Source organism: Salvelinus alpinus, chromosome 1 (genome assembly GCF_045679555.1).
Source record: "Salvelinus alpinus chromosome 1, SLU_Salpinus.1, whole genome shotgun sequence".
Classification (NCBI taxonomy): Eukaryota; Metazoa; Chordata; class Actinopteri; order Salmoniformes; family Salmonidae; genus Salvelinus; species Salvelinus alpinus.
This window is the reverse complement of record NC_092086.1, coordinates 18,904,257-18,931,443: the sequence shown is the minus strand read 5'-3', so window position 1 is coordinate 18,931,443 and position 27,187 is coordinate 18,904,257. Positions and strand designations below refer to the sequence as shown.

At 45.3% G+C, this 27,187-nt stretch overlaps 1 protein-coding gene across 1 annotated transcript in view; it reads right to left on the bottom strand.

Annotated features, from left to right (window-relative positions):
* Positions 1-1,546: 1,546 nt before the first annotated feature.
* The window catches only part of LOC139570896 (protein tweety homolog 2-like), a 100,192-nt gene continuing 74,551 nt past the window's right edge, over positions 1,547-27,187 (bottom strand). The window contains exons 6-14 of the mRNA XM_071393204.1: positions 25,849-25,921; positions 20,850-20,919; positions 19,690-19,745; positions 18,650-18,742; positions 15,963-16,055; positions 15,283-15,425; positions 14,046-14,231; positions 13,591-13,669; positions 1,547-3,789 (exon numbers count right to left, since the gene is read on the bottom strand). Coding sequence (XP_071249305.1) covers positions 3,706-3,789; positions 13,591-13,669; positions 14,046-14,231; positions 15,283-15,425; positions 15,963-16,055; positions 18,650-18,742; positions 19,690-19,745; positions 20,850-20,919; positions 25,849-25,921 — 877 coding nt within the window. The 3' untranslated portion in view covers positions 1,547-3,705. The remainder of the gene's footprint in view (positions 3,790-13,590; positions 13,670-14,045; positions 14,232-15,282; positions 15,426-15,962; positions 16,056-18,649; positions 18,743-19,689; positions 19,746-20,849; positions 20,920-25,848; positions 25,922-27,187) is intronic.

Here is a 27,187-nt window from a genome sequence, read left to right as displayed (position 1 = left end):
TTGGTACAGAAACCTTTGTTTGCAATTACAGAGATCATACGTTTCCTGTAGTTCTTGACCAGGTTTGCACACACTGCAGCAGGGATTTTGGCCCACTCCTCCATACAGATCTTCTCCAGATCCTTCAGGTTTCGGGGCTGTCGCTGGGCAATACGGACTTTCAGCTCCCTCCAAAGATTTTCTATTGGGTTCAGGTCTGGAGACTGGCTAGGCCACTCCAGGACCTTGAGATGCTTCTTACGGCGCCACTCCTTAGTTGCCCTGGCTGTGTGTTTCGGGTCGTTGTCATGCTGGAAGACCCAGCCACGACCCATCTTCAATGCTCTTACTGAGGGAAGGAGGTTGTTGGCCAAGATCTCGCGATACATGGCCCCATCCATCCTCCCCTCAATACGGTGCAGTCATCCTGTACCCTTTGCAGAAAAGCATCCCCAAAGAATGATGTTTCCACCTCCATGCTTCACGGTTGGGATGGTGTTCTTGGGGTTGTACTCATCCTTCTTCTTCCTCCAAACACGGCGAGTGGAGTTTAGACCAAAAAGCTCTATTTTTGTCTCATCAGACCACATGACCTTCTCCCATTCCTCCTCTGGATCATCCAGATGGTCATTGGCAAACTTCAGACGGGCCTGGACATGCGCTGGCTTGAGCAGGTGGACCTTGCGTGCGCTGCAGGATTTGAATCCATGACGGTGTAGTGTGTTACTAATGGTTTTCTTTGAGACTGTGGTCCCAGCTCTCTTCAGGTCATTGACCAGGTCCTGCCGTGTAGTTCTGGGCTGATAACTCACCTTCCTCATGATCATTGATGCCCCACGAGGTGAGATCTTGCATGGAGCCCCAGACCGAGGGTGATTGACCGTCATCTTGAACTTCTTCCATTTTCTAATAATTGCGCCAACAGTTGTTGCCTTCTCACCAAGCTGCTTGGCTATTGTCCTGTAGCCCATCCCAGCCTTGTACAGGTCTACAATTTATCCCTGATGTCCTTACACAGCTCTCTGGTCTTGGCCATTGTGGAGAGGTTGGAGTCTGTTTGATTGAGTGTGTGGACAGGTGTCTTTTATACAGGTAACGAGTTCAAACAGTTGCAGTTAATACAGGTAATGAGTGGAGAACAGGAGGGCTTCTTAAAGAAAAACTAACAGGTCTGTGAGAGCCGGAATTCTTACTGGTTGGTAGGTGATCAAATACTTATGTCATGCAATAAAATGCAAATTAATTACTTAAAAATCATACAATGTGATTTTCTGGATTTTTGTTTTAGATTCCGTCTCTCACAGTTGAAGTGTACCTATGATAAAAATGACAGACCTCTACATGCTTTGTAAGTAGGAAAACCTGCAAAATCGGCAGTGTATCAAATACTTGTTCTCCCCACTGTATCTAGTACATTCATCTTAAGGTAGCTAACTATAAGTCACTCTGGATAGAGTTACTCATATGTAATGATATGTAGTATTTGTGCAGTATAATATTGTGTAATCTCTAAATGACTGTATATCTTATACAGACAGTGTGTGTGCGCAAAATAGACAAACACAGAAACCTTTTTTTTTTAATGTAATTGATACACCTGGTCCAATACTTTAACAAACTTATAAAATATACAGCAGTTGACAGGTTTCAAACAAAGAAGAAAAGCATGACCACAACCAAGAATTCACACTGTACAATGATGGGTTGTCTGACTGTTAAGGGCCCCTGCAGTACTGTACAATGATGGGTTGTCTGACTGTTAAGGGCCCCTGCACAATGATGGGTTGTCTGACTGTTAAGGGCCCCTGCAGTACTTTTCTTTGACCATGTCTTAACCAATTATATGTACTGTATAAATCTATGGTCTTAACAGACCCAGGTGCATGCATTGTGCTTATAGCACATCTCACCAAATGTATATTTTGTCATTCAACATGGAACTGAAGGGATGGATGAATTGGGAGAATGACTGCCTTACTGTAATTCTGATTTCATATCAGTCACATTGTGTCTTACTGTGATTGTGTCCAACTCGTAATAAACAAACAAACATCCAATAAACGTGACACGAGTGATAATACTTACCAGTAATTCACCATCAACACCATTTCAGTTGTTGATGGTTTACTCTCCTCCTATCCAGGGAATGTTTAACATGCTAATGTACAGGCAGTAGGCCTATAGTCTAGAACCTAATTGTAATATTACTGTAATTCAGACGGCGCATCCCAATGCTCTCTCCATCTTCCTGAAGTGTGAACTCATTCACTACTCCCTACAAGTTCAAAAGCATTGGATTGGTGTAGAAACGGGTTAGAGGGACAGTCATTTCCTTTCTAATCCATGCAGGGAAGTGAACAAGTGAGAGATTATTGGAACACAGCCACAGATTCAAGTGACACAATAGTGAACCAGAGCAATATTCAGTTGAGATGCCAAGCTACGGGAAGCCCTCGGTGTTGTCCTGAAATGAACTGGCATGGAACCTAAACTGAATATCGCTTTGTTGTATTCCTTTCAATGATTCACTGACACAATAATGAAACGGACTGATATTCAGTCGGGAATCCAGGCTAGAATTGAGCAGGACACAGCATGCAGGATGACACAGCATGCAGGATGACACAGCATAGGAGAACAGAGAGAAACAGGTCAGAGGAAATAAAGGCTTTAGAAACATCGTCATGCATCCTTTCTCCTCAGTCCCCCTTACACATACATATAGAGTACACTCTTAGAAAACAGGGTTCTAAAAGGGTTCTTCGGCAGTCCCCATAGGAGAATCCCTTTCGGTTCCAGGTAGAACACTTTTGAGTTCCATGTAGAACCCTCTGTGGAAAGGGTTCTACATGGAACCTCAAAAGGTTCTACCTGGAACCAGAAGGGTTCTACTCGGAACCAAAACGGGTTATTCAAAGGGCTCTCCTATGTGGACAGCCAAAGAACCCTTTTAGGTTCTAGACAGCACCCTTTTCTCTAAAAGTATAGACATCACATGAAAATTATCTGTTTTCCAGTCACATTTAAAAATGAGTCCATTATATTTGCCATTCCTTGACATCAATGAATAACCTGAAAGTTAAGTGACAATACAGTATCCGTTTTCATCAAGTTTGACTCATCATTCTGAGGGAAGACATTATGAAGACTTTGGGTTGTGTCAAATGTGTAAGAGCTGTGTAGTCAAGTGTAAGAGGAGCTGAATGCTAGACTGGTTAGATGACACTTTGTAATAGTGATGACAGGTTGGGGAAGACTGAAGAGAGTTCATGTAATAACCATTTAACAGTCTATGGCTGTGAAGGAAATCAATCTGGTTATTTGTTGTCCCCTGAAATCCATCGAAGGTGACGTCACTCGCAGGAAAAAATATAAATGTTCAACTTGGTCCATAACAATCATGTCTTCTGATCTGGCTCGAGACGAACACTCACATTTGAAGAAAACACATAACTGAAGTGTCGGTGTGTTTGGGGAGAGATGCACTTTACACTCAGGGTTCTATGTAGTCTCCTGGTTTCTACACGTACAGTACAGGACTTTGAGAGCGTCAGTGTGTTCCTGAGCTGTTGTTGACCCCATACCTCCTGCATTTAAGTAACAGATGGCCAGGAGAGCAGGGTGAGACATCCATGGACAGGGTTATCTGTAAACTCTGCTTCCTCAGTACAGTGGTAGTCCCAGACAGACCCTTCCTGAGGGGGACCGGTAGGCCATAGTTGGGGGCTATACCTGCTGGAAGTTTGTCCCAAAGTGTCTGATCTGTGCCTCAGTCATAGACAGGTAGGTGGTTCTCATTCTGGGAGAATACTGTAGGACGAAGGAACAAAATACACATTAGATCCAATAACTGTGTGAAAGAAAAATTGTTTTTCTATCAATCAAACTTTGAAAAAAATTGCAGAAATTTTCAGACATTTGTTTTGATTAGGAGGTGCTAGGTGGTGGGTAGGTTAGAGAGTTGTGTGACTCAGTGTTCTGAACTACAGGGTCACGGGTGAAGGGCAGGCAGAGGTCAAAGGTGAGTGGTGTGTGGCCGAGTTTTGGGTTAGTGGCGGGAGGGCACATCACATGAAAAGTTCCACTCACAGGTTAACACACTGAGGGCACAACATCGCCGGAGGTCAGAGTTCACACAGCTGAGGTTAGAGGTTACAGAGCTTAGAGAGGTCACATTGTGGTCAGGACCAAACGAGCTGATTGGTTAATAATGGTCAGTCTCATTCCGGAGGTGTAGGGTTACAAGAGCAATAATTAGAACTAAGAATTAGAACTAGAACTAAGAATTACAAGTAAGACTTAGAACCACCTCTTATTAGATGGGCGGAAGGAGAATGAGAGCGGTACGACAAAGGAAAGTATTCTCCTTAACAAAGGAAAGGGTAGTGTAAAGGTACAGTAAGGTTGTGTGTAGTGCATCCTCCTTAACAAAGGAAAGGGTAGTGTAAAGGTACAGTAAGGTTGTGTGTAGTGCATCCTCCTTAACAAAGGAAAGGGTAGTGTAAAGGTACAGTAAGGTTGTGTGTAGTGCATCCTCCTTAACAAAGGAAAGGGTAGTGTAAAGGTACAGTAAGGTTGTGTGTAGTGCATCCTCCTTAACAAAGGAAAGGGTAGTGTAAAGGTACAGTAAGGTTGTGTGTAGTGTATCCTCCTTAACAAAGGAAAGGGTAGTGTAAAGGTACAGTAAGGTTGTGTGTAGTGCATCCTCCTTAACAAAGGAAAGGGTAGTGTAAAGGTACAGTAAGGTTGTGTGTAGTGCATCCTCCTTAACAAAGGAAAAGGTAGTGTAAAGGTACAGTAAGGTTGTGTGTAGTGTATCCTCCTTTACAAAGGAAAGGGTAGTGTAAAGGTACAGTAAGGTTGTGTGTAGTGCATCCTCCTTAACAAAGGAAAGGGTAGTGTAAAGGTACAGTAAGGTTGTGTGTAGTGCATCCTCCTTAACAAAGGAAAGGGTAGTGTAAAGGTACAGTAAGGTTGTGTGTAGTGTATCCTCCTTAACAAAGGAAAGGGTAGTGTAAAGGTACAGTAAGGTTGTGTGTAGTGCATCCTCCTTAACAAAGGAAAGGGTAGTGTAAAGGTACAGTAAGGTTGTGTGTAGTGCATCCTCCTTAACAAAGGAAAGGGTAGTGTAAAGGTACAGTAAGGTTGTGTGTAGTGTATCCTCCTTAACAAAGGAAAGGGTAGTGTAAAGGTACAGTAAGGTTGTGTGTAGTGTATCCTCCTTAACAAAGGAAAGGGTAGTGTAAAGGTACAGTACGGTTGTGTGTAGTGCATCCTCCTTAACAAAGGAAAGGGTAGTGTAAAGGTACAGTAAGGTTGTGTGTAGTGTATCCTCCTTAACAAAGGAAAGGGTAGTGTAAAGGTACAGTAAGGTTGTGTGTAGTGTATCCTCCTTAACAAAGGAAAGGGTAGTGTAAAGGTACAGTAAGGTTGTGTGTAGTGTATCCTCATTAACAAAGGAAAGGGTAGTGTAAAGGTACAGTAAGGTTGTGTGTAGTGCATCCTCCTTAACAAAGGAAAGGGTAGTGTAAAGGTACAGTAAGGTTGTGTGTAGTGTATCCTCCTTAACAAAGGAAAGGGTAGTGTAAAGGTACAGTAAGGTTGTGTGTAGTGTATCCTCCTTAACAAAGGAAAGGGTAGTGTAAAGGTACAGTAAGGTTGTGTGTAGTGTATCCTCATTAACAAAGGAAAGGGTAGTGTAAAGGTACAGTAAGGTTGTGTGTAGTGTATCCTCCTTAACAAAGGAAGGGGTAGTGTAAAGGTACAGTAAGGTTGTGTGTAGTGTATCCTCCTTAACAAAGGAAAGGGTAGTGTAAAGGTACAGTAAGGTTGTGTGTAGTGCATCCTCCTTAACAAAGGAAAGGGTAGTGTAAAGGTACAGTAAGGTTGTGTGTAGTGTATCCTCCTTAACAAAGGAAAGGGTAGTGTAAAGGTACAGTAAGGTTGTGTGTAGTGTATCCTCATTAACAAAGGAAAGGGTAGTGTAAAGGTACAGTAAGGTTGTGTGTAGTGTATCCTCCTTGACAAAGGAAAGGGTAGTGTAAAGGTACAGTAAGGTTGTGTGTAGTGTATCCTCCTTGACAAAGGAAAGGGTAGTGTAAAGGTACAGTAAGGTTGTGTGTAGTGTATCCTCCTTAACAAAGGAAAGGGTAGTGTAAAGGTACAGTAAGGTTGTGTGTAGTGCATCCTCCTTACTAAAGGAAAGGGTAGTGTAAAGGTACAGTAAGGTTGTGTGTAGTGCATCCTCCTTAACAAAGGAAAGGGTAGTGTAAAGGTACAGTAAGGTTGTGTGTAGTGTATCCTCCTTAACAATGGAAAGGGTAGTGTAAAGGTACAGTAAGGTTGTCTGTAGTGTATCCTCCTTAACAAAGGAAAGGGTAGTGTAAAGGTACAGTAAGGTTGTGTGTAGTGCATCCTCCTTAACAAAGGAAAGGGTAGTGTAAAGGTACAGTAAGGTTGTGTGTAGTGTATCCTCCTTAACAAAGGAAAGGGTAGTGTAAAGGTACAGTAAGGTTGTGTGTAGTGTATCCTCCTTAACAAAGGAAAGGGTAGTGTAAAGGTACAGTAAGGTTGTGTGTAGTGTATCCTCATTAACAAAGGAAAGGGTAGTGTAAAGGTACAGTAAGGTTGTGTGTAGTGCATCCTCCTTAACAAAGGAAAGGGTAGTGTAAAGGTACAGTAAGGTTGTGTGTAGTGTATCCTCCTTAACAAAGGAAAGGGTAGTGTAAAGGTACAGTAAGGTTGTGTGTAGTGTATCCTCCTTAACAAAGGAAAGGGTAGTGTAAAGGTACAGTAAGGTTGTGTGTAGTGTATCCTCCTTAACAAAGGAAAGGGTAGTGTAAAGGTACAGTAAGGTTGTGTGTAGTGTATCCTCCTTAACAAAGGAAAGGGTAGTGTAAAGGTACAGTAAGGTTGTGTGTAGTGTATCCTCCTTAACAAAGGAAAGGGTAGTGTAAAGGTACAGTAAGGTTGTGTGTAGTGCATCCTCCTTAACAAAGGAAAGGGTAGTGTAAAGGTACAGTAAGGTTGTGTGTAGTGTATCCTCCTTAACAAAGGAAAGGGTAGTGTAAAGGTACAGTAAGGTTGTGTGTAGTGTATCCTCATTAACAAAGGAAAGGGTAGTGTAAAGGTACAGTAAGGTTGTGTGTAGTGTATCCTCCTTGACAAAGGAAAGGGTAGTGTAAAGGTACAGTAAGGTTGTGTGTAGTGTATCCTCCTTGACAAAGGAAAGGGTAGTGTAAAGGTACAGTAAGGTTGTGTGTAGTGTATCCTCCTTAACAAAGGAAAGGGTAGTGTAAAGGTACAGTAAGGTTGTGTGTAGTGCATCCTCCTTACTAAAGGAAAGGGTAGTGTAAAGGTACAGTAAGGTTGTGTGTAGTGCATCCTCCTTAACAAAGGAAAGGGTAGTGTAAAGGTACAGTAAGGTTGTCTGTAGTGTATCCTCCTTAACAAAGGAAAGGGTAGTGTAAAGGTACAGTAAGGTTGTGTGTAGTGTATCCTCCTTAACAAAGGAAAGGGTAGTGTAAAGGTACAGTAAGGTTGTGTGTAGTGTACAACAGAACACTTACTGTTTCTAAATGTCTGCGAGTAAAAGAAAAAACAAAAATAAAGTTAGAAGCAAAATATGAGTTAGTTGTCCGGTTAGGATTGTAAAATAACAAACTGTTCTTTAGGACAGCATAAAGAGATATGTGAGGTTCTGGCCTATAGCCTATATGGTAGATGTAGAAAAACCAAAAGGCCAGTATGACTGGCACACAAAAAGGTTTTTGTCTCTGTCATTTGTACAAAAATAAAATATTTTTACAATATAAGATGGACAACTGCATATTGGCAACGGCTTAAAAACATCCAGTGGAAAATATAACGCTTCATAAATAAATAGGTTCCATTTATCCACATAAATCCACATCTGAATTGGATCTGTTTAAAAGACAGCTTCCTATCATCTAGTCCCACTTGTTTCCTGATGCCAGAGACTGACCCTGTGTGTCAGGGGTAGCATCTAGTCCCACTTGTTTCCTGATGCCAGAGACTGATCCTGTGTGTTAGCGGTAGCATCTAGTCCCACTTGTTTCCTGATGCCAGAGACTGATCCTGTGTGTTAGCGGTATCATCTAGTCCCACTTGTTTCCTGATGCCAGAGACTGACCCTGTGTGTTAGCGGTATCATCTAGTCCCACTTGTTTCCTTATGCCAGAGACTGACCCTGTGGGTTAGCGGTATCATCTAGTCCCACTTGTTTCCTGATGCCAGAGACTGACCCTGTGTGTTAGCGGTATCATCTAGTCCCACTTGTTTCCTGATGCCAGAGTCTGACCCTGTGTGTTAGCGGTATCATCTAGTCCCACTTGTTTCCTGATGCCAGAGACTGATCCTGTGTGTTAGCGGTAGCATCTAGTCCCACTTGTTTCCTGATGCCAGACACTGATCCTGTGTGTTAGCGGTAGCATCTAGTCCCACTTGTTTCCTGATGCCAGAGAATGATCCTGTGTGTTAGCGGTAGCATCTAGTCCCACTTGTTTCCTGATGCCAGAGACTGATCCTGTGTGTTAGCGGCATCATTTATTAAACAGAGGCTGACAGTGTAGCTGTTCAGTTGTAATAACACCACCACTGGGCCTCTCCTCTCATGGCAGGGTATACAGCACACCCTGTGTTCTGAACAAATGTACAACAACAAGCACTCTTGTCTTGACTTCTGTGCAGACTTAAGTGCTCTGTAGTTTCGCTTGCATGTGTGTGTGCATGTGTGTGTGTGTGTGTGTGTGTATGTGTGTGTGTATGTGTGTGCATGTGCGTGTGCGTGTGCATGTGCGTGTGTGTGTGTGTGTGTGTGTGTGTGTAAGAAGAGACTAAGTGTTCTGACTCTGACGAGTTTGATTCTCTCCCTGCACACAGCAGCACTAGAACAATGGTTCTGCTTCACAGCAACATACTGTAACATTACCAGTCAGGTCATACTGTAACATTACCAGTCAGGTCATCCTGTAACATTACCAGTCAGGTCATACTGTAACATTACCAGTCAGACCATACTGTAACATTACCTGTCAGGCCATACTGTAACATTACCTGTCAGGCCATAATGTAACATTACCAGTCAGGCCATGCTGTAACATTACCAGTCAGGCCATACTGTAGAACATACTGTAACATTACCAGTCAGGCCATACTGTAACATTACCTGTCAGGCCATACTGTAACATTACCAGTCAGGCCATACTGTAACATTACCTGTCAGGCCATCCTGTAACATTACCAGTCAGGTCATACTGTAACATTACCAGTCAGGTCATACTGTAACATTACCTGTCAGACCATACTGTAACATTACCAGTCAGGCCATACTGTAACATTACCAGTCAGGCCATACTGTAACATTACCAGTCAGGCCATCCTGTAACATTACCAGTCAGGTCATCCTGTAACATTACCAGTCAGGTCATCCTGTAACATTACCAGTCAGGTCATACTGTAACATTACCAGTCAGGTCATACTGTAACATTACCAGTCAGACCATATTGTAACATTACCAGTCAGGCCATCCTGTAACATTACCAGTCAGGTCATACTGTAACATTACCAGTCAGGTCATCCTGTAACATTACCAGTCAGGTCATCCTGTAACATTACCAGTCAGGTCATACTGTAACATTACCTGTCAGGCCATACTGTAACATTACCAGTCAGGCCATGCTGTAACATTACCAGTCAGGCCATACTGTAACATTACCAGTCAGGTCATCCTGTAACATTACCAGTCAGGTCATACTGTAACATTACCAGTCAGACCATACTGTAACATTACCAGTCAGACCATATTGTAACATTACCAGTCAGGCCATCCTGTAACATTACCAGTCAGACCATACTGTAACATTACCAGTCAGACCATACTGTAACATTACCAGTCAGGCCATACTGTAACATTACCTGTCAGACCATACTGTAACATTACCTGTCAGGTCATACTGTAACATTACCTGTCAGGTCATCCTGTAATATTACCTGTCAGACCATACTGTAACATTACCAGTCAGACCATACTGTAACATTACCTGTCAGGCCATCCTGTAACATTACCAGTCAGACCATACTGTAACATTACCTGTCAGGCCATACTGTAACATTACCTGTCAGGCCATACTGTAACATTACCAGTCAGGTCATCCTGTAACATTACCAGTCAGACCATACTGTAACATTACCAGTCAGGCCATACTGTAACATTACCAGACAGGTCATCCTGTAACATTACCAGTCAGGTCATCCTGTAACATTACCAGTCAGACCATACTGTAACATTACCAGTCAGCCCATACTGTAACATTACCAGTCAGGCCATCCTGTAACATTACCAGTCAGACCATACTGTAACATTACCAGTCAGGTCATACTGTTACATTACCAGTCAGACCATACTGTAACATTACCAGTCAGGTCATACTGTAACATTACCAGTCAGACCATACTGTAACATTACCAGTCAGACCATACTGTAACATTACCAGTCAGACCATACTGTAACATTACCAGTCAGGTCATACTGTAACATTACCAGTCAGACCATACTGTAACATTACCTGTCAGGTCATACTGTAACATTACCAGTCAGACCATACTGTAACATTACCAGTCAGACCATACTGTAACATTACCAGTCAGGCCATCCTGTAACATTACCAGTCAGGTCATCCTGTAACATTACCAGTCAGGTCATCCTGTAACATTACCAGTCAGGTCATACTGTAACATTACCAGTCAGACCATACTGTAACATTACCAGTCAGACCATATTGTAACATTACCAGTCAGGCCATCCTGTAACATTACCAGTCAGACCATACTGTAACATTACCAGTCAGACCATACTGTAACATTACCAGTCAGGCCATACTGTAACATTACCAGTCAGACCATACTGTAACATTACCAGTCAGGCCATACTGTAACATTACCAGTCAGGCCATCCTGTAACATTACGTGTCAGACCATACTGTAACATTACCAGTCAGACCATACTGTAACATTACCAGTCAGGCCATACTGTAACATTACGTGTCAGACCATACTGTAACATTACCAGTCAGACCATATTGTAACATTACCAGTCAGACCATCCTGTAACATTACCAGTCAGGCCATACTGTAACATTACCAGTCAGGTCATCCTGTAACATTACCAGTCAGGTCATACTATAACATTACCAGTCAGGTCATACTGTAACATTACCAGTCAGGTCATCCTGTAACATTACCAGTCAGGTCATCCTGTAACATTACCAGTCAGGCCATACTGTAACATTACCTGTCAGGTCATCCTGTAACATTACCTGTCAGGTCATACATTACAGTAGCATCTCTCTATGGTCAGTAGCAGGTTAGCCTCTCTCTAGGGTCATTAGCAGGCTAGCATCTCTCTACGGTCATTAGCAGGTTAGCCTCTCCCTAGGGTCATAGCAGGCTAGCATCTCTCTAGCATTAGCAGGTTAGCTCTCCCAGGGTCATTAGCAGGCTAGCATCTCTCTACGGTCATTAGCAGGCTACCATCTCTCTAGGGTCATTAGCAGGCTAGCATCTCTCTACGGTCATTAGCAGGCTACCACCTCTCTAGGGTCATTAGCAGACTAGCATCTCTCTATGGTCATTAGCAGGCTACCATCTCTCTAGGGTCATTAGCAGGCTAGCATCTCTCTACGGTCATTAGCAGGCTAGCATCTCTCTACGGTCATTAGCAGGCTACCACCTCTCTAGGGTCATTAGCAGACTAGCATCTCTCTATGGTCATTAGCAGGCTACCACCTCTCTAGGGTCATTAGCAGACTAGCATCTCTCTATGGTCATTAGCAGGCTACCATCTCTCTAGGGTCATTAGCAGGCTACCATCTCTCTAGGGTCATTAGCAGGCTAGCATCTCTCTACGGTCATTAGCAGGCTACCATCTCTCTAGGGTCATTAGCAGACTACCATCTCTCTAGGGTCATTAGCAGGCTAGCATCTCTCTATGGTCATTAGCAGACTACCATCTCTCTACGGTCATTAGCAGACTACCATCTCTCTAGGGTCATTAGCAGGCTAGCATCTCTCTAGGGTCATTAGCAGGCTAGCCTCTCTCTAGGGTCATTAGCAGGCTAGCATCTCTCTACGGTCATTAGCAGGCTACCATCTCTCTAGGGTCATTAGCAGACTAGCATCTCTCTATGGTCATTAGCAGGCTACCATCTCTCTAGGGTCATTAGCAGGCTAGCATCTCTCTATGGTCATTAGCAGGCTAGCCTCTCTCTAGGGTCATTAGCAGGCTAGCATCTCTCTACGGTCATTAGCAGGCTACCATCTCTCTAGGGTCATTAGCAGACTAGCATCTCTCTAGGGTCATTAGCAGGCTAGCATCTCTCTACGGTCATTAGCAGGCTAGCCTCTCTCGAGGGTCATTAGCAGGCTAGCATCTCTCTACGGTCATTAGCAGGCTACCATCTCTCTAGGGTCATTAGCAGGCTAGCATCTCTCTACGGTCATTAGCAGGCTACCATCTCTCTAGGGTCATTAGCAGGCTAGCATCTCTCTACGGTCATTAGCAGGCTACCATCTCTCTAGGGTCATTAGCAGGCTAGCCTCTCTCTAGGGTCATTAGCAGGCTAGCATCTCTCTAGGGTCATCTGCAGGCTAGCCTCTCTCTAGGGTCATTAGGGTTAGGGTTGCATCAGAGCATCAGGCCAAATAATGGCACAAGGGAGAAGAACTTGTACTGTTTTGTCTGTATTTCAGTCCATGACCAGCAGAGAGCAGTCTTTCACCATAATGTGCAGTGGAAGGGCCAATCCCAAATCGACCCCACAATAAACCCTAGTGGAAATCTGAGAGTATTTGAATTGGTATAAGCAATATGATGAAACGTCCAGATAGCCTATCAGATAGCAAGGTGGATCACAAGTGCATAGGGCACAGGTTTTAGGGGACAATTTAGGACTGGGCCAGACGCTCTTATCCAGAAAGATTTACAGGAGCAATTAGGGTTAAGTGCCTTGCTCAAGGGCACATCAACAGATTTTTCACCTAGTCAGCTCAGAGATTTGAACCAGTGACCTTACGGTTACTGACCCAACACTCTTAACCGCTAGGCTACCTGCTGTCCACAGGAGGTTTCTGTCAGGCTGTGGATACTGTATGGCCGACACAGTGAAGGCAGCAGGGTGTCTTGGAGAATGTCTGTGGTCCTTCAATACAATATGTGTTAGTGTTGATGCCATTATCTAACAAGGGACCTGTCTGGCCTCTGGCTCTACACACAGTAACTCTACATGAGTGTGTCTGTGGTCCTTCAGTACAATATGTGTTAGTGTTGATGCCATTATCTAACAAGGGACCTGTCTGGCCTCTGGCTCTACACACAGTAACTCTACATGAGTGTGTCTGTGGTCCTTCAGTACAATATGTGTTAGTGTTGATGCCATTATCTAACAAGGGACCTGTCTGGCCTCTGGCTCTACACACAGTAACTCTACATGAGTGTGTCTGTGGTCCTTCAGTAGAACGGAGCACTGTTAATGTTAATGTCAGTGACATCATCACACGAGGGACCTCCAGACCGAGAGACCTGACCAACGCACCGAGGGTGGCGGGGATCCCCTCCCGATCAGAGGAACGTTCTCATAACGAGGGTTCTCTCCAAACAGCATGGACTGATTCCTATAGGAGAGAGACATGGGGGGAGAGATAGAGATAGAGAGAGAAAGAGAGAGTGAGAGAGAGAAACAGACAGAGAGAGAGAGTGAGGGGGGGTGCAGAAAGAGAGAGAAAGAGAGACAGAGTGAGAGAGCGAGAGAAACAGACAGAGAGAGAGTGAGAGAGAAACAGAGAGAGAGAGAGAGAGAGAGAGAGAGAGAGAGAGAGAGAGAGAGAGAGAGAGAGAGAGAGAGAGAGAGAGAGAGAGAGAGAGTCAACTTATCTGATAAAACAGACACACACACATGGACACAGATACGGACAGGGATAGGGACACGCACACGGACAGGGACACACAGGCCGACACAGACACCCTACCGCACCTCCTCTCTCTACTTACATGTACTCTGAGGTGGGGAGGATGGCGGCAGTCTGTGGTGGAGGGTGTGGACTGGCCTGGCTGTCCAGACTGCTGCTGAAGCTACAGAAGCTGTGTACATGGCTGGCTCTACTGGGGTTGAAGGCCATATGACGGGCCTGGGGGTTAAACGGATCCTCCTCGTCGATGTCGTCATAGTCCCTGTCCCTGAGATCACCACAGGGGAGCACACAGTCAGTCAGAGCCAGGCTTTCTGTTACTTTCATTTCAAGGAAGGGCACAATGGTGCCCAAAGCAACATCCAGGCCCTCTAGCATCAACATCCAGGCCCTCTAGCATCAACATCCAGGCCCTCTAGCATCAACATCCAGGCCCTCTAGCATCAACATCCAGGCCCTCTAGCATCAACATCCCGACCCTCTAGCATCAACATCCAGGCCCTCTAGCATCAACATCCAGGCCCTCTAGCATCAACATCCAGACCCTCTAGCATCAACATCCAGGCCCTCTAGCATCAACATCCAGGCCCTCTAGCATCAACATCCAGGCCCTCTAGCATCAACATCCAGGCCCTCTAGCATCAACATCCAGGCCCTCTAGCATCAACATCCAGGCCCTCTAGCATCAACATCCAGGCTCTCTAGCATCAACATCCAGGCCCTCTAGCATCAACATCCAGGCCCTCTAGCATCAACATCCAGGCCCTCTAGCATCAACATCCAGGCCCTCTAGCATCAACATCCAGGCTCTCTAGCATCAACATCCAGGCCCTCTAGCATCAACATCCAGGCCCTCTAGCATCAACATCCAGGCCCTCTAGCATCAACATCCAGGCCCTCTAGCATCAACATCCAGGCCCTCTAGCATCAACATCCAGGCCCTCTAGCACACAGGAGGTTGGTGACACCTTAATTGGGGAGGACAGGCTCATAGTAATGGCTGGAGCGGAGTCGGTGGAATGGTATGAAATACATCAAACGCATGGTTTCCATGGTTTCCAGGTGTTTGATGCCATTCCATTGGTTCCGTTCCGGCCATTATTATGAGCCGTCCTCCCCTCAGCAGCCTCCACTGGTCTAACATCAACATTGTTCATTGAAACCAATAAACACAATAGAACCACTATAGCAAGCATCTTTTAGGCCGTGAATCTCCCAGTCCTTATTTGGTTAGGCTTAGGTGTAAAGGTCAAGGTCGGGGATGTGGTTACAGGTAGGTTGAACACACATAGACCAGATACAGTGTTACCAGTGCCTACCTGCTGGTGATGAGGGTCCATGCCCGGGGGATGGCACACAGCATGACACAGAAGGCACTGACCGACAGCAGAGAGAAGAGGCAGAGGTAGAGGAGACCCTCCACCCCGTCATAACACATCCCCATCAGACCATCCAGGTAGTTCTACAACACAACATACCCTCACTGTTATCATCACTGTTATCCTCACTGTTACACTCACTGTTACCCTCACAGTTACCCTCACTGTTACCCTCACTGTTACCCTCACTGTTACCCTCACAGTTACCCTCACTGTTACACTCACTGTTACCCTCACTGTTATCCTCACTGTTACACTCACTGTTATCCTCACTGTTACCCTCACTGTTACCATCACTGTTATTATCACTGTTACCATCACTGTTACCCTCACAGTCACCATCACTGTTACCCTCACAGTTACCCTCACTGTTAGTTACCCTCACTGGTACCCTCACAGTTACCCTCACTGTTACCATTACTGTTAAGATTCGAACTCCTTTTCTATTTCTGGTATAATCACAAAGTGGAGTGTTGTGAGATAATAGTTTTTGGGGGATTTCAAAGAACCTAAGAGCACCTTTTGTCTTTTCATTCAAGTGTCTCTGGGTATGTTCTCATTCTACAGACGCATTCAGACTGTAACCATGACGTGCTCTCGTGTCAGGGTAATCATCTCACCTTATGGAGCCCCCTGCAGTCTAGCAGGGCTGTTAACTGGTTCAGGTTGAACTCTGTAGAGTTCAGCAGGCGCTGGATGCCCAGAAGGTCTCTCTGTAGACAAGGTATGAAGATAGTGTGAGGAAAAACTCACTATGTATCCTCCTGTAACACTATGGGTTCTCCTATAACACTATGTATCCTCCTGTAACACTACGTGTCCTCCTGTAACACTATGTGTCCTCCTGTAACACTATGGGTTCTCCTATAACACTATGTGTCCTCCTGTTACACTATGTGTCCTCCTGTAACACTATGTGTCCCCCTGTAACACTATGTGTCTTCCTGTAACACTACGTGTCTTCCTGTAACACTATGTGTCCTCCTGTAACACTATGGGTCCTCCTGTAACACTATGGGTCCTCCTGTAACACTATGTGTCTTCCTGTAACACTATGGGTCCTCCTGTAACACTATGGGTCCTCCTGTAACACTATGGGTCCTCCTGTAACACTATGTGTCTTCCTGTAACACTATGTGTCCTCCTGTAACACTATGTGTCCCCCTGTAACACTATGTGTCCTCCTGTTACACTATGTGTCCTCCTGTAACACTATGTGTTCTCCTGTAACTCCATGTATCCTCCTGTAACACTATGCGTCCTCCTGTAACACTATGCGTCCTCCTGTAACACTATGCGTCCTCCTGTAACACTATGCGTCCTCCTGTAACACTATGCGTCCTCCTGTAACACTATGTGTCCTCCTGTAACACTATGTGTCCTCCTGTAACACTATGCGTCCTCCTGTAACACTATGTGTCCTCCTGTAACACTATGGGTCCTCCTGTAACACTATGTGTCCCCCTGTAACACTATGTGTCTTCCTGTAACACTATGTGTCCTCCTGTAACACTATGCGTCCTCCTGTAACACTATGTGTCTTCCTGTAACACTATGTATCCTCCTGTAACACTATGTGTCCTCCTGTAACACTATGCATCCTCCTGTAACACTATGTGTCCTCCTGTAACACTATGTGTCCTCCTGTAACACTATGTGTCCTCCTGTAACACTATGTGTCCTCCTGTTACACTATGTATCCTCCTGTAACACTATGTATCCTCCTGTAACACTATGTGTCCTCCTGTAACACTATGTGTCCTCCTGTAACTCTATGTGTCCCCCTGTAACACTATGTATCCTCCTGTAACACTATGTATCCTCCTGTAACACTATGTATCCTCCTGTAACACTATGTGTCCTCCTGTAACACTATGTGTCCTCCTGTAACTCTATGTGTCCTCCTGTAACACTATGTGTCCTCCTGTAACTCTATGTGTTCTCCTGTAACACTATGTATCCTCCTGTAACACTATGTGTCCTCCTGTAACTCTATGTGTCCTCCTGTAACACTATGTGTCCTCCTGTAACTCTATGTGTTCTCCTGTAACACTATGTATCCTCCTGTAACACTATGTATCCTCCTGTAACACTATGTGTCCTCCTGTAACAATATATGTCCTCCTGCAACACTATGTGTCCTCCTGTAACACTATGTGTCCTCCTGTAACACTATGTGTCCTCCTGTAACACTATGTGTCCTCCTGTAACACTATGTGTCCTCCTGTAACACTATGTGTCCTCCTGTAACTCCATGTGTCCTCCTGTAACACTATGTATCCTCCTGTAACACTATGTGTCCTCCTGTAACTCCATGTGTCCTCCTAGCTCCACTAGTCTAAGGATAACATTTCACTCTTCTATACACAGTGGCATAGAGCACTAATTAACCCTAACATGTTAAACAGACATGCAGGATTTGACCATTCATCTCCATGAGGGCTTTAACAGCGTTTTAACGCTCTGCCCGTACATGTTGAGAAGAGAACATTGTCACCATGAGCACCAGATGTTGAACTCCATAGAGATATATGTAGTGAATATAATAAATATAATCCTATTTCTATGTTGACGGCTGCTCCATCCACCCACCTCAGCAGTAGGGAAGACAGGTACAGAGAACTGTAGTAGTCCTTGTATCTGTCCCAGTCACTCACCTCAGCAGTAGGGAAGACAGGTACAGAGAACTGTAGTAGTCCTTGTATCTGTCCCAGTCACTCACCTCAGCAGTAGGGAAGACAGGTACAGAGAACTGTAGTAGTCCTTGTATCTGTCCCAGTCACTCACCTCAGCAGTAGGGAAGACAGGTACAGAGAACTGTAGTAGTCCTTGTATCTGTCCCAGTCACTCACCTCAGCAGTAGGGAAGACAGGTACAGAGAACTGTAGTAGTCCTTGTATCTGTCCCAGTCACTCACCTCAGCAGTAGGGAAGACAGGTACAGAGAACTGTAGTAGTCCTTGTATCTGTCCCAGTCACTCACCTCAGCAGTAGGGAAGACAGGTACAGACAACTGTAGTAGTCCTTGTATCTGTCCCAGTCACTCACCTCAGCAGTAGGGAAGACAGGTACAGAGAACTGTAGTAGTCCTTGTATCTGTCCCAGTCACTCACCTCAGCAGTTGGGACGACAGGTACAGACAACTGTAGTAGTCCTTGTATCTGTCCCAGTCACTCACCTCAGCAGTAGGGACGACAGGTACAGACAACTGCAGTAGTCCTTGTATCTGTCCCAGTCACTCACCTCAGCAGTAGGGAAGACAGGTACAGACAACTGCAGTAGTCCTTGTATCTGTCCCAGTCACTCACCTCAGCAGTAGGGAAGACAGGTACAGAGAACTGTAGTAGTCCTTGTATCTGGATCTGCATGGTGGTCAGAGACCTCTGGAAGATAGTCAGAGACTGATGCACACACACACACAAAAAAAATAATTGTAGAGTCAAAGCTGTGTAGAAACATGAGTGAAAATATGTCATAAAGTGTGTCATTATGGACGCTTAATGGAGGACATGTTCTTATCAGATGGAGGGACCCAGATTATCCAGATTACCCCACACACCCCAAAACCCCCTCCCCTCTCTGATCCCTAGCACAAACAACAGACAATATTTCCATTGGCTCAGCCATAAGAGGGCACATTATCTGTGTCTACTTAACAAGACATAACACAAAGCTTTAAATGGATACTGCTGTGTGTGTGTGTGTGTGTGTGTGCATGCGTTCTGTGTGTGTGCGTGCGTTCTGTGTGCGTGCGTTCTGTGTGTGTGCGTGTGTGTGTGCGTGCGTTCTGTGTGTGTGCGTGTGTGTGTGCGTGCGTTCTGTGTGTGCGTGTGTGTGTGTGTGTGCGTTCTGTGTGTGTGTGTGTGTGTATTTACTGGCCCTGAGGATGTATCTACTGCTTGTATATTACCTCAATACACGGACCATTAATGCTGCCCTTTAAGTACGTTATATCCCCGACATGGTAAATAAATACAAGGGATTTGTGGATGGAGGGGGGGAGTTGGTCTGTGTGTGTGTGTGTGTGTCTGTGTGTGTGTGTGTGTGTGTCTGTGCGTGTGTGTGTGGACTGTGTAGTCCTGGAGGCAGACTATACACACGGTCTATGTCTACACCCCACTAATTGTCTCCAAACCCCACTGATAACATGGACTTGGATCAAAGTGTATTGTTGTTGTGGTCTTGAAGTCATTACATTAGTAGTGCTGCTTGTTTTTATCCCCAGAAGCTCAACAACGTGTTCATTAACATCTGCTTCTGAACTAATCAAACTAATGAAGGTAAACTACTTTTAAAAGAAAAATATTATTAATGTGTGTGTGTGTGTGTTTGAAGGTGATTTCAGTACCTGTTGGAAAGGGTTGGGTAGACTCTGACTGCAATACAGGTAGTAGTGTGTCACTTCTGTTAGGAGGAGAGAGAGAGGAGAGAGAGGGGAGAGAGAGCAGAGAGCGAGAGGGGGGAGAGTGTGAGAGGAGAGAGAGGGTGGGAGAGAGAAAGGGGGGGAGAGAGAGAGGGGGAGACAAAGAGAGCGAGAGATGGAGGGAAGTGGAGAGAGAGAGGCGAGAGAGGGAGTGACAGGGAGAGAGACATAGAGAGGGGGGAGGGGGATAGAGAGAGAGGGAGAGAGAGAGAGAGGGGGGAGGGAGAGAGAGACCATGAGAGAATGAGAGGGACAGGAAGAGAACGGGACAGGGAGAGAGAGGGGGAGGGAGATTGGAGAGCATGAGAGAGAGCGGGAGAGGAGAGAGGGAGAGAGAGAGAGGAGAGAGAGAGGGAGGAAGGGGGGGCAGGGGGAGAGAGGGGGAGAGGAGAGCGCAAGTGAGAGAGCAGGAGAGGAGAGAGGGAGAGAGAGAGGAGAGAGAGAGGGAGGAAGGGGGGGGAGATGGGGAGAGAGGGGGAGAGGAGAGCGCAAGAGAGAGAGCGGGAGAAGATAGAGAGAGAGAGAGAGTCAAACAACCAAAGCTCATCCCAATGAAGATGAACCCAAACACATACTGTACTAATTATGTTCATTCGTTTTAGAAAGAAAAGACAACATAAACACATCTTAACATGTAGGATTTGTTCTGAAACAGTGATTCTATCTGGCCAGTGGTTCTATCTGACCAGTGGCTCTATCTGGCCAGTGATTCTATCTGACCAGTGATTCTATCTGACCAGTGATTCTATCTGACCAGTGATTCTATCTGACCAGTGATTCTATCTGCCCAGTGATTCTATCTGCCCAGTGGTTCTATCTGCCCAGTTGTTCTATCTGCCCAGTGGTTCTATCTGCCCAGTGATTCTATCTGCCCAGTGGTTCTATCTGCCCAGTTCTCTATCTGCCCAGTGGTTCTATCTGCCCAGTGGTTCTATCTGCCCAGTGGTTCTATCTGCCCAGTGGTTCTATCTGCCCAGTGGTTCTATCTGGCCAGTGATTCTATCTGACCAGTGTGGACTGTGAAGATAACTTGCATAAATCACTGCTATTAGTAAAACTTGAACTTGAACAGGAAGGTACCTCACCTGCACTGAGGAACTCCTTGGTCCTGTTTGCTATGAACTTGTCTGGAGACACACAGAAGTCACTGGTGCCCTGAAGGGAAAACAAGATAATATACCGTCAGAAGTTACTGGTGCCCTGAAGAGGAAACAAGATAATATACTGTCAGAAGTCACTGGTGCCCTGAAGGGAAAACAAGATAATATACCGTCAGATGTCACTGGTGCCCTGAAGAGGAAACAAGATAATATACCGTCAGAAGTCACTGGTGCCCTGAAGAGGAAACAAGATAATATACCGTCAGAAGTCACTGATGCCCTGAAGGGGAAACAAGATAATATACCGTCAGAAGTCACTGGTGTCCTGAAGGGGAAACAAGATAATATACTGTCAGAAGTCACTGGTGCCCTGAAGAGGAAACAAGATAATATACCGTCAGAAGTCACTGGTGCCCTGAAGAGGAAACAAGATAATATACTGTCAGAAGTCACTGGTGTCCTGAAGAGGAAACAAGATAATATACCGTCAGAAGTTACTGGTGCCTTGAACGGGAAACAGGACTCTATACAGTCAGAAGTTACTGGTGCCCTGCAGGGGAAACAGGTCATTATACAGGCAGAAGTTACTGGTGCACTGCAGGGGAAACAAGATAATATACCGTCAGAAGTTACTGGTGCCCTGCAGGGGAAACAGGACACTATACAGTCAGAAGTTACTGGTGCCCTGCTGGGGAAACAGGACACTATACATTCAGAAGTTACTGGTGCCCTGCAGGGGAAACAGGACACTATACAGTCAGAAGTTACTGGTGCCCTGCAGGGGAAACAGGACACTATACAGTCAGAAGTTACTGGTGCCCTGCAGGGGAAACAAGACACTATACATTCAGAAGTTACTGGTGCCCTGCAGGGGAAACAGGACACTATACAGTCAGAAGTTACTGGTGCCCTGCAGGGGAAACAGGACACTATACAGTCAGAAGTTACTGGTGCCCTGCAGGGTAAACAAGATAATATACCGTCAGAAGTTACTGGTGCCCTGCAGGGGAAACAGGACACTATATAGTCAGAAGTTACTGGTGCCCTGCAGGGGAAACAGGACACTATATAGTCAGAAGTTACTGGTGCCCTGCAGGGGAAACAGGACACTATACAGTCAGAAGTCACTGGTGCCCTGCAGGGGAAACAGGTCATTATACAGGCAGAAGTTACTGGTGCCCTGCAGGGGAAACGGGACACTATACAGTCAGAAGTTACTGGTGCCCTGCAGGGGAAACGGGACACTATACAGTCAGAAGTCACTGGTGCCCTGCAGGGGAAACAGGACACTATACAGTCAGAAGTTACTGGTGCCCTGCAGGGGAAACAGGACACTATACCGTCAGAAGTTACTGGTGCCCTGCAGGGGAAACAGGACACTATACAGTCAGAAATCACTGGTGCCCTGCAGGGGAAACGGGACACTATACAGTCAGAAGTCACTGGTGCCCTGCAGGGGAAACGGGACACTATACAGTCAGAAGTCACTGGTGCCCTGCAGGGGAAACAGGTCATTATACAGGCAGAAGTTACTGGTGCCCTGCTGGGGAAACAGGACACTATACAGTCAGAAGTTACTGGTGCCCTGCAGGGGAAACAGGACACTATACCGTCAGAAGTTACTGGTGCCCTGCTGGGGAAACAGGACACTATACAGTCAGAAGTTACTGGTGCCCTGCAGGGGAAACAGGACACTATACCGTCAGAAGTTACTGGTGCCCTGCAGGGGAAACAGGACACTATACAGTCAGAAGTCACTGGTGCCCTCAAGGGGAAACAAGATAATATACCGTCAGAAGTTACTGGTGCCCTGCAGGGGAAACAGGACACTATACTGTGCAGTGTTGGAGTCAACTATATTCGAAATGGACAGTGATTTTACAGAACAAAGAAAAGTGAGGACCCGTCATAAACACTTCAGCCTCAAATCCCTTCCCAGAATCTCAATGACTGTTTTGTTTTATTAGACAGTCGATGGAGGCTGTGACAGAAAATAACATCCTGTCCAAGTAAATCAACTATAGATCACACAAGAGGGCTGTTAGTTACAACAGTCTACACGCCTCTTTAACCTGTGCTGAACGTAGCAGAACCAACCCTGGCATACAGTCTGTGTGTGTGTGTGTGTGTGTGTGTGTGTGTGTGTGTGTGTGTGTGTGTGTGTGTGTGTGTGTGTGTGTGTGTGTGTGTGTGTGTGTGTGTGTGTGTGTGTGTGTGTGTGTGTGTGTGTGTGTGTGTGTGTGTGTGTGGAAGAGGAGAATGAGGAACGCAGGGAAAAAAACGAGGGAGTTGATAATGTTCCAGTGACAAGGTTTGATAATCCACTTTACTGCATCACAGTATCTGTGTCTTACTGCTAGGGATTGACCTCTACCCTAATCTCCATAGACCACATCACAGTATCTGTGTTTTACTGCTAGGGATTGACCTCTACCCTAATCTCCATAGACCACATCACAGTATCTGTGTTTTACTGCTAGGGATTGACCTCTACCCTAATCTCCATAGACCACATCACAGTATCTGTGTTTTACTGCTAGGGATTGACCTCTACCCTAATCTCCATAGACCACATCACAGTATCTGTGTTTTACTGCTAGGGATTGACCTCTACCCTGATCTCCATAGACCACATCACAGTATCTGTGTTTTACTGCTAGGGATTGACCTCTACCCTAATATCCATAGACCACATCACAGTATCTGTGTTTTACTACTAGGGATTGACCTCTACCCTGATCTCCATAGACCACATCACAGTATCTGTGTTTTACTGCTAGGGATTGACCTCTACCCTAATCTCCATAGACCACATCACAGTATCTGTGTTTTACTACTAGGGATTGACCTCTACCCTAATCTCCATAGACCACACCACAGTATCTGTGTTTTACTGCTAGGGATTGACCTCAACCCTAATCTCCATAGACCACACCACAGTATCTGTGTTTTACTGCTAGGGATTGACCTCAACCCTAATCTCCATAGACCACACCACAGTATCTGTGTTTTACTGCTAGGGATTGACCTCTACCCTAATCTCCATAGACCACACCACAGTATCTGTGTTTTACTGCTAGGGATTGACCTCTATCCTAATCTCCATAGACCACATCACAGTATCTGTGTTTTACTGCTAGGGATTGATCTCTACCCTGATCTCCATAGACCACATCACAGTATCTGTGTCTGGCTCCCAAATGGTACCCTATTATCTAACAAGGGGACTATGTAGGGAATAGGATGCCAGTTGGGACGCAGCCTACTGTATATCCTGACCCCCAACAGATACTGACTCTGCAATTACCAGCTGGAGAAGTGTGGCATGCTTACTGTGGCATCATGTTATTCTAGGTCAGAGGTCGTGTCATTATTCTAGGTCAGAGGTCGTGTCATTATTCTAGGTCAGAGGTCGTGTCATTATTCTAGGTCAGAGGTCGTGTCATTATTCTAGGTCAGAGGTCGTGTCATTATTCTAGGTCAGAAGGTCGTGTCATTATTCTAGGTCAGAGGTCGTGTCATTATTCTAGGTCAGAGGTCGTGTCATTATTCTAGGTCAGAGGTCGTGTCATTATTCTAGGTCAGAGGTCGTGTCATTATTCTAGGTCAGAAGGTCGTGTCATTATTCTAGGTCAGAGGTCGTGTCATTATTCTAGGTCAGAGGTCGTGTCATTATTCTAGGTCAGAGGTCGTGTCATTATTCTAGGTCAGAGGTCGTGTCATTATTCTAGGTCAGAAGGTCGTGTCATTATTCTAGGTCAGAGGTCGTGTCATTATTCTAGGTCAGAGGTCGTGTCATAATAACACAGACACAATGGTTTCTGTAGCTGGCTGGTTGTGGATCAACTGGTCAGTGATGTCAACATTGCATGCATTACTGTAATTCTGACTGTTGTTGTGATATTGTTGCAGTGTTTTTTCTGGTCAAATAAATGAAGACTCATGATTTCCTCATGTCACTCAATCCCTCCTCCTCTCTCCTCCCTCTCCCTCCAGCCTGCGTCAGAAGCACAGCTGCCCAGCCTCTGGATAATCCTAGTCCCACCATGCTGGCTCCTCTCTGGGATGGAGGGAGGGGGGAGAGGGATCCTGAATGGCCCTGTTATTAACAAAGTCTGCCAAATTAACCCCACTAAGACTAGACATTCTGTAGACACACATACACTACATGACCAGTATGTGGACACCTGCTCGTCAAACATCTCATTCCAAAATCATGAACATTAATATGGAGTTGGTCCCCCCTTGCTGCTATAACATCTTCCACTCTTCTGGGAGACTTTCCACTGCTGGAACATTGCTGTGGGGACTTGCTTCCATTCAGACACAAGAGCATTAGTGAGGCTGGGCGCTGATGTTAGGTGATTGGGCCTGGCTCGCAGTCAGCGTTCCAATTCATCCCAAAGGTGTTCAATGGGGTTGAGGTCAGGCTCTGTGCAGGCCAGTCAAGTTCTTCCAGCTTGTGTGGCCTACCACTTTGTGCCTGAGCCGTTGTTGCTCCTAGACGTTAGCCTTCACAATAACAGCACTTCAAGTTGACCAGGGCAGTGCTAGCAGGGCAGACATTTAATGAACTGACTTGGAGGAAAGGTATCATTCTATGACGGTGCCACATTGAAAGTCACTGAGCTCTTCATTAAATCCATTATACTGCCAATGTTTGTATATGGCGTATGTATGGATGTATGCTCGATTTTATACACCTGTCAGCAATGGGTGTGGCTGAACTACCTGAATACACTAATTTGAAAGGGTGTCCACATACTTTTGTATAGATAGTGTATGTGTAGGACAGGTCATAGTTTGGTTGTTATCTGGCCAGATAATCAGAATATAACCAGTGAAAGACTTTCAAAAAAACAATAATTTTGCAATCAGAACACAACCTGACCATGACGTCACAAAAGACATAAGAATGAGATCACTTGAATCAGTTTTTTAATTTGAGCATGTTTGGTGATGACGGGACAGAACAGACACTCACCACAGCAGTAGCAGTGCCTGCTCCAAGTGTTCCCCAGCTCAGGACCAGAGATATCACCCCAAACACCATGATCCTGAAACAGAGAGAGAGAGAGAGAGAGAGAGAGAGAGAGAGAGAGAGAGAGAGAGAGAGAGAGAGAGAGAGAGAGAGAGAGAGAGAGAGAGAGAGAGAGAGAGAGAGAGAGAGAGAGAGAGAGAGAGAGAGAGAGAGAGTGAGAGAGGGGGAGAGAGAGAGAGTGAGAGAGGGGGAGAGGTAGAGAGAGAAGACAGGAGGAGAAAGATAAATAGAGTGAGAAAGAAAAGGGCTCCCAGATGGTAGTAAAAATTCTGGGGATGGTTTCAGCTCCTATCTCTCTGGTAGTCTTACAGCAGCAGTAAAGTGGTTGAAAGCTCACGGTAATGAGCTAAGGGCATTAAGGGCATGGTAGTACACATACTGGAGAGCAGGCCGGTCGATAGACATTAGTGGACACCATCTGAGAGAAGACAAGAAGTCTTCAGCAGAATCGTTCAACAACACTGATACAGTCAGATACAGATACATATTAAAGGGGAAAGAGATATGAGGAGAATTACTGGGATGTTGTTGACTTGTTTTAACTCCACTGCTGGACACAGATATTGAATAGTGAGGTGTTTTCTTGTCAAGTTTTGTGTCAAGTCTATATAACTGGGCTTTTGTGTCCATTGTCCAGAGGGGGTAAGAAACCACCTCTACAGTAACTTACTGTATGTTGTTGGTAGTCGTCTCAGCTCTACAGTAACTTACTGTATGTTGTTGGTAGTCGTCTCAGCTCTACAGTAACTTACTGTATGTTGTTGGTAGTCGTCTCAGCTCTACAGTAACTTACTGTATGTTGTTGGTAGTCATCTCAGCTCTACAGTAACTTACTGTATGTGGTTGGTAGTCGTCTCAGCTCTACAGTAACTGTTACTGTATGGGGTTGGTAGTCGTCTCAGCTCTACAGTAACTTACTGTATGGGGTTGGTAGTCGTCTCAGCTCTACAGTAACTGTTACTGTACGTGGTTGGTAGTCGTCTCAGCTCTACAGTAACTGTTACTGTATGGGGTTGGTAGTCGTCTCAGCTCTACAGTAACTGTTACTGTACGTGGTTGGTAGTCGTCTCAGCTCTACAGTAACTTACTGTATGTTGTTGGTAGTCGTCTCAGCTCTACAGTAACTGTTACTGTATGTGGTTGGTAGTTGTCTCAGCTCTACAGTAACTTACTGTATGTGGTTGGTAGTCGTCTCAGCTCTACAGTAACTGTTACTGTATGTGGTTGGTAGTCGTCTCAGCTCTACAGTAACTGTTACTGTATGTGGTTGGTAGTCGTCTCA